At 34.9% G+C, this 7,896-nt stretch overlaps 1 protein-coding gene across 2 annotated transcripts in view; it reads left to right on the forward strand.

The window, feature by feature from the left end:
• Positions 1 to 7,304, forward strand: part of LOC106066391 (ankyrin repeat and KH domain-containing protein 1-like) — a 28,569-nt gene extending 21,265 nt beyond the window's left edge. For both annotated transcript variants that reach the window (XM_056018666.1, XM_056018667.1), the window contains exons 34-39: positions 86 to 1,614; positions 3,445 to 3,720; positions 3,834 to 4,001; positions 4,583 to 4,707; positions 6,207 to 6,356; positions 6,889 to 7,304. In XM_056018666.1, the coding sequence (XP_055874641.1) occupies positions 86 to 1,614; positions 3,445 to 3,720; positions 3,834 to 4,001; positions 4,583 to 4,707; positions 6,207 to 6,356; positions 6,889 to 6,912 (2,272 nt within the window). In that variant the 3' untranslated portion in view covers positions 6,913 to 7,304. The remainder of the gene's footprint in view (positions 1 to 85; positions 1,615 to 3,444; positions 3,721 to 3,833; positions 4,002 to 4,582; positions 4,708 to 6,206; positions 6,357 to 6,888) is intronic.
• The last annotated feature ends 592 nt before the right edge of the window (positions 7,305 to 7,896 follow it).

Raw genomic sequence — 7,896 nt, forward strand, 5'->3', positions numbered from 1 at the left:
TTTTTATAACAGTTTATCTCTATTTCAATTTTGTAGACTTTATATTATTGTACCAATTGTTTATTGGTTTCCATTACTTTTTCAGGGGCTATCCAGAAGCTATTCGCCAAGCTAACAATTTAATCAATGCTATGGTGGAAGAGCCTGAGAAAGACATCTCTGAGTTGATAACAAGGTTAAATAAAGCTCAGAAAGCTGCAACTGAAAAGCCCCAAACACAGAAAACACCAGTGACTATAGCAGACTTTGCCATTGGCACCTTTACCATACCTACTACAACCACCAGTGGTAGCACTAGCACAACCAGCAAGTCACCATCACAGTCTAAATCTAACAGGCAAGGAGGTAATCATTCTGGCTCCAGTCGGTCATCCAACTCCACTGCCAACAGCATGGGGCCAACTATTGGAGCTTGGCAGAACCCTGTACCAGGTCAAGTGATTCCTTCATCCCCACGACGAAGTCCTCAGAAACAAGTTACTTCCAATACATCTACATCTAGTGGGAGGGGAACATCAGCACCTAGTGGAGAAAAGGGCTCTGCTCGGCAGCTTATGTTCGGTGAAAGGAAAAGGTCAACCTCACCTGTTTCAACTGCATCATCTAGCTCTGCCTCTTTAAGTTTTACAACAGCAGCAACTAGCTCCCTTAGGAGTGTGGTCACTAGTAGTACCATCATGTCCAGTCAGGTTCAGGCTAAAGCACAAGATCAACGGATGCAAGCTCAGATTAAATCTGCAGTAGGCAGTCCAACTGTTCAATCCAATAGATTTACTCGTCCTGTGGTTCCACAGGCACGAAGTGAGCCTTTACCGCTGCCCATTGTGTCTGGCAGTAACACTAGCCATGTGGAACGTAACCAACAGTCAAACAGTAACCAGCCTCCTGTTGGAGAGTACTCCCCATTTAACAATTCCTTATTTTCCAATTTTCTGAGTAAGAAAGAAGAGCAAGTAGATAAAATGGATTTTGCCAGTGTGGCTGCGGCAGGTGTTGTGACCACTAGTCCTAGTCCTCAGACAACCTCAATACCCACTTCAGTTATCACAAACAGTATTGTGGACCCAGCACTGCAGGCCAAGGCACCAGGCTTTAAAATACCCCAGAGAGGAAACTCACCACCATACAGGCCAGATCTTCAAGATGCAAGTGTTGCTAGTTATCGTTTGTCCAATGTCAACCCGTACGTTTCCAACATGCGGCATGGCGCTCCAGTCTTCTCTCCGTACACGGATTTCTTACAAGTTAACCAACAACAAATGTATAGGGGAGGAGATCCAACTATGATGCAACCTTTTTTAATGGGCAGTGGAGGAATGCCTCTGCATCATGGGATGTATGCTCATTTGCCCCACAGCCAACAACAGCAGAAAGAAGAATATAGCAAGCCACACAGACCTATGACCTTACCAGAAATCAAGGGAGCTCTCAATCCCAATGCTCCAGAATTCCAACTTCCGAGTACAGGTCCTCATTTAACCAATGGTTTTGACAGATCTGCCAATATGTTTGGTGGGATGATGGGAATGGCTATGGTCGATGCAAGACCAGCTACTGATGTGTCCAGTCCAAATGCAAGTCCTAATCCTGGAGTTGGATTACCAAATCTAGCTGGTAAGTTCACATTTTCTCTCTTCAGTACTACTGACTTAATTATCAAATTTAACTCAATTCTTCCTAACAGTTCATAAAAGTTATGTCTTACACTTTTCATTTAGCAAGTTATTCAAAGTAAACAAAATAAACTGAAACTTTGACTGAAACAGAAAGATTGTTTGTTTGTGATGTCGTATACATGTAAACTCATGCAACTGCATTTTTCAAATTTAAGAATCTGACATTATTTTATTTCAGTCATCATTTAGTTTATTAATTAAAATTCTACATACTAATGGTGCTGGTACTAACCTTAACTTCATTAATTGTATTGATATGGTGGTTTGTAATGTTTTTTTAAATATTCTAGAACACAGAGCCTTTTAAATATGTTTAAACAACAGATTAGAAATGAAGCTCATCTGTGGAACTGTATGTCTAAAATGATGGGAAAAATAGTGTGAATTTTTGAAAAGGAACTGATTAAAATAAAAAATCATTGTTATGGGAATCTGTTGTTTTTTTTTATGGTAAAAATAAAAATTAATATCAATTAGCCATTTGTTGGCACAGCACAATATCAATTTTTTTTCAAAATGCTCTAAACCATAAGCTGGATGTCATAATGTATTAAACAAAAATCTTGATGCTTTCAAAATGCACCCCTTTTTTGTGCAATGTATTTTTAATTTATTTTGTTATAATTTATAGGATATATTTATATACAAAATGAGATAGTTTTGTAGGCTAAATAATAAATTAATGAAAGATAACTACTGTTGTTTATATCTCTTTTCTTTTTCATTTTTCAATCCATAACTGAACATAAATTTACATTATATAGTTTTTATAGATGAAAACCTTTATCTCCTGTGGTGTACATACGTAGAATTTTCTAGCTTATCAATTGGTTGATTTATCCATTTCTGTGTTCTTTAAATTTGTACATGAACTTAAAATATTAATTTCCTCAATGGGTTAAAATAGCACCATGTATGCATATTTCTAATGAGCATAGAAATTGGTTAAAATTTGTGCTTTTACTGTGTCCAAATTTGACAATTATTTGTGCTCTGCAAAAGTATCAGAAAAATGTCAATATCAAAGCTATAAATTTCAAAGCAAAACTAAATATTATCATGTTTGCTACTTGTACACTAGAATAAATTGTAATAAGTGCTTTTACATCTTTCTGGACAACAGAAAAGACAAAGACTTTGTATTTATTAATATAAGCTTCTTAATCTGAAAATCACTGGAAACAACTGTATCATGAATTTGCATGAAATCATTAAGTGGTTTCATCATTGAAATAGCAATATCTAAATCATTATAAACTATTCCAGTTAGTAGATTATGCTTCTTGAGACAAATATGTCATATTACCATTGTTATCGAGATTAGTCTTATTTTTTTTTTTAAATTTTTTATGGAATATTTAGATTAGAAACAACTTGAAATTTGTTTTAAATATTAAAAAGAAGATAAATATTTATTTATTCCACATTAAGTCTTCCATGCTGATACAGACTTTTTACTAATGATTTTACTGGTTTTGTTTTTGTTTATCTTCTAATATTTTTAGTTTTATTACTAAATGTGTACAACATGAGAACCTGTCAAGCTAAAAACTAGCTTTGAAAGAGTCAAACTACCAAATAATTTCCTCTAATTAAGTGCAAATTTTCCCTGCTAACATTAACTCACAGAGACTTACATCACATCATTTAAAACATTTCCCAAATTTGAAATTATACGAAGTGCATAAAATTTTTTTTTTTTTTTTTTTTAGAATAAATTTCTCTCCTAAATTTGGTGCCATTCAACTCTTTACCACTGTTTGTGCAGGTCCTGCCGTACCAACCGTGATGACCTCTGATATGATGCACTATCTTTTACTTCAAGCAAGTATGGCTAATGTGAACGCTGGAGGCAGTCCGCCACAACTTAGTGGCCAGCGTCTAGCGTCCACCAACAGCGCCAATACCCTCTCCCATAGCTCACCTCCTCAAGGCTTGTCACCGGGTGGTCCAAGTTTTATGGGTCAATCTCAGCAACAGAGAGCACAGTCTCCATTGCAGAACTTAGCTGGTCGTCCAAACAGTGCACCATCTGTTCAGCAAGGTCAGCTCTACAACACTTTTGTAGTCTTGTCCATAGCACAATATATAGCGAATCAAAGTTGACAATTTTTTCTTAGTTCTAAAAGTAGTATACCACCAAAATCTATATTTCAGAAGCTGGGCTTCTGAGTGGTCCAAGAAGTGGTTCGCCAATGTCAGTACGAAGTGCTTCAGGGGAACAAATTAAGCTTCTTCAGCCTATTGGAGGTGAACGAAAGAAAGGCCCAGGACGGCCGGGTCCAAATGTTTATAATGCTAATCTCTGGAGCTATACTAATTCAGGTTAGTAAAGTAAATTAAAAAATTAACATTTTTTTTTAAAGATTTAAATAAAAAGCAACTCAATACTTTTTTTTTTTTTTTAATAAATATTTTATTTTAATACATTGTTCCCATATAGAAAATTTGAGTCATGAAACATTTTTCGATAATTTAGAGTGAAAATAGTGCAAATTTAAATCCTTTGTTGTTGCTATACTAGTAATGATACAAAATACGTAGTTTAAGCTCTCAAAAAATGTATATATATATATATATAAGTTGTATTTTCACAAAAATTCAAACAAGTTGCAGAATTATGTATCTCTGTTTTACATCCAGATCTACATCAATTTAAATCTTTTTAAATAGCTTTTTTTTTTTGTTAAGAAATAAAACAAAAAATATTTACCTTTAAAATTAGTTACCAGTCAAGTTTTTAATTTGCAAAGGGAAAAGAACGTCTCTTGAGACATAAAATGCAACAAGGGATTTAATAAACATTTGTACTATTTTAAATGTATATAGCGAAAATAATTTTTTGTAGTTAAAAACATGTTCTTAGAAATGTGTTCTGTTGTAACTTTTTATTATAAAATATGCAGGTACTCCTCTAAGCTATCAGAGACTGTCTGAACCTGAAGAAGACTATAGTAGCATGTCAAGTAGTCAAGTACCATATAATGACTCTGGTGTACTGCCTGGTAGTGATGGCGACCATGGTTCACAAGTAAGTTGCATTCTATTTTAGACATGTCAAAATGGGAAACAGTTCAGTGGGTCATGTTTATATTGTTTCATTGGCTGCAAGCTATGACCATCCTTCCATAATCAAATTGTGGAGATCATTAAAAATGTATTGTCTGACCTGCTTGCATCATGAGGTTTTTCTCCCATGTTATGCTTTTCCCAAATATCCCATTATGATTCCATTTCAAGAGGGAAAAAATAGATGCATGAAACAGTTTCAAGGAACTGGGGGTGGAATGTGTGCTTAATAAAGTGGATCATTCTAAAAAGCACTGGCAGACCTGCCTACCAAAAAAAGTCCAAATGCGTAACGCTGATGGTCAAAATGCCTATTTTGGCACCAAAATGCGTAACGCTGATGGTCAAAATGCCTATTTTGGCACCAGAATGCGTAACACTTACGCGAACCACTATTTTGTCATATATATAATATTAGATCTAGATGTCATGATTAGATCTACAATCTAAATCAATACGACAATAGAGATGATATCTAGACTAGATTTGGATCTAGATCTATGTCTATATAATGAATATAATCTACTCTAGATCAGGGCTCAAGAGTGTTACCGATGCCGTGGATCCGCTACAAACGTAGGTCTACTCCAAACTTTCGTAAGCCTACCTTCATCCTTGATCTATTCTATACTAAGACTAAGAATTTAATCTAGTCTAGATCTAGACTAGATGGTAGTAGATGTTATCGATCTAGATCTAGTCAATCTAAATCATACTGCAACTAAATTGTATCTAGATTGTAGAGTAATGTAGAGACTCATGACATAACGTAATCATCAATCGTAATGTCTAGATAGATCTATTCCTGTATAACAAGTTATCTAGATCTAGAATCCAGATCTAGATCTAGACTAGATATCTACAATGTCACTCAATGTGTTTTGAATTGATAGCACTTCGATATTTTTTTTCTATACAAATGAATACGGGAATCAGGGATTCAACATAATTATTTTCTACTAATGAACTTACAAAAAAAAAAAGTCACGTTGGTGTATCAGCTAACTGACGGTACCAACCTGGTACCAACCCGCCACTCCCTCACTCTCGCGTTCTTCATTTCTAGACTAAATCTAATTGCTTTTAAGAACCAATCAACGTATAGATCTGGACACAATGTGTTCCCCCACCTTTTCTGCTCTCCCTCCCCCTCAACAGGACGGCTTAGCGTGACCTCCGTGACCGATGGTAAGCTAGGCAAGAGAGGGGAGGGGGAGGATATGAAATACGTGACGGGTTAAATGCGTATTTGTGTACTGACAGTCATTTTTGGGAGATTTTGCGTAACGAATACATATTTTGCGTAACGGTAGGCAGGTCTGCACTGGCACAAAGAGCAAAACATCATTTTGAAATAGGACTAGGAGGAAAGGTCTGGGAGTATGTATTTTGTTTTATTTACATCCTGTCCTACTGGGTTTCAGTTTGTCTGCGATTGTAGTTTTGTGACATTTGATTTAGGTTCCAAGAATGATGGTGCAAGGGATGTACAGCAATGGGCCTTACCATGTGGGTCCAATGTTTCCTCCCAAGGGTGCTGCAGGGGACTCTCAAAGTCATCTGTGGAATACTGCAATGACATCAGCTCCATCTGACCGAAATGATTTGGAGGTAACTGTTTGAATGGATTTCTAAGTATCAATACGACCTCTACCAGTATAAATGCATCATGCTACAAATACATATATATATATCTTAATTTATGTCATCCATTTTAGTTTCTTGTATTTTGCCTTTGAGATTATGTCAGTGGCTTGTGTGTTAGGATTGTTCCTTTGTTGTTATTTAGGTATGAAAGTTATATCCTTGTGTATATTTATATAGTCCTAGTGTATGAATGTGAACTGTGAGCTTAGTTTGTTGTATGACAGGGGGAGTTGTTATCTTGGAGTAGAAGAGGACAGATGTTTATGTTTGTTTGCTGTCACAGTGTTTCTACATAAAAAATAAATGTGTAACTTCATGAAAGTTGGAGTTTTTTTAGATTCAGTTCATAGTATATTTGCTATGTATTTAGTATTGATGCACAGTGATCGTTTGTAAGTACCCTCTTGTGAGCCCAGTAAAGATTGAGTTTTTCAATCCCTCTAGTATTAGGACAATGTAGATGGTCTAACTGTTGCAACTGTTTTATTTCTTGCAGAATTGGCAAACTTGGACTGAATGAACTAGCAGTCGAACTTCTTGGGTCTGCACTTTTAGTTTTCTCTTTATTCAAACAAAAAAAAAAGACATTCACCTGCCAGACTTAGTTTTTTTTTTTGTTTTTTTTTTATTTCCTTTTTTTCATCCAGAGAATTATTTCCCTTTGAATGTCCAAGTGTATGAGTATAGTCCACTTGCTACAGCAGCTCAGTGTGAGACATGAACAAAGAGTTGAGCTGTGACATTGATCTTTCTTTGACTCAGCCAGAGTTTGAAACTATAACAAAAACATTTGGTCTTCTTCATCTTATTGGTTGTTGCCAAGGCTTGAAGGGGGAGAGACAAGGTCTTAATGACATTTTGAAAACATTCAAAAAAAAAATAAAATAAATAAATAAACAAGTAAAGCAAAAACATTCTGTTGTTGTTTTTTTTCTTTTTTCATTTGTACTGGTACTTCTTATGAAATGTAAATGTTTATACCTATTATACTGACTAGTTCCAGCGTATATACAAGTCTTTAGTTACCATAGTTCATTTTTTTTTTCTTCTCTTTTTTTAAAATATCGAGGATAATGAGCTTTTAAAAAAAATGTAAATAATATTGAAATGCTTCATTTTAACCTTGAACACTTGTGCTTACTGCAATAATAACATTTTAGAGCTGTAACTGGTGGCCAATATGAATCTGTAAAATATTTTTTCTGTATTGTCCTAATAAATGTAACTAAAATTACCTCACATAATTGGCTGATATTTTTTTTTTTTTTACTAAACTTTTTTTTTTTTTTTTTTTAAACAATTCCTTGTATACTTTTCATGGGTTCAAAAAGTAAGAAACTGCTTTTCCTCAAACTGTTAAAGTACAATCTCTAGGGGGGAAAAAACACTTTAGTACCTAATTGTGTACCAATTCAAATATCAAGAAGTACAAATAATTTTGTAATGGGGCATAGTGGATGATTTACTTTAGGAAATTAAAGGCGTTTGGTTGTTGTACTGGCTG

This window comes from Biomphalaria glabrata, chromosome 2 (assembly GCF_947242115.1).
Source record: "Biomphalaria glabrata chromosome 2, xgBioGlab47.1, whole genome shotgun sequence".
NCBI classification, from domain to species: domain Eukaryota; kingdom Metazoa; phylum Mollusca; class Gastropoda; family Planorbidae; genus Biomphalaria; species Biomphalaria glabrata.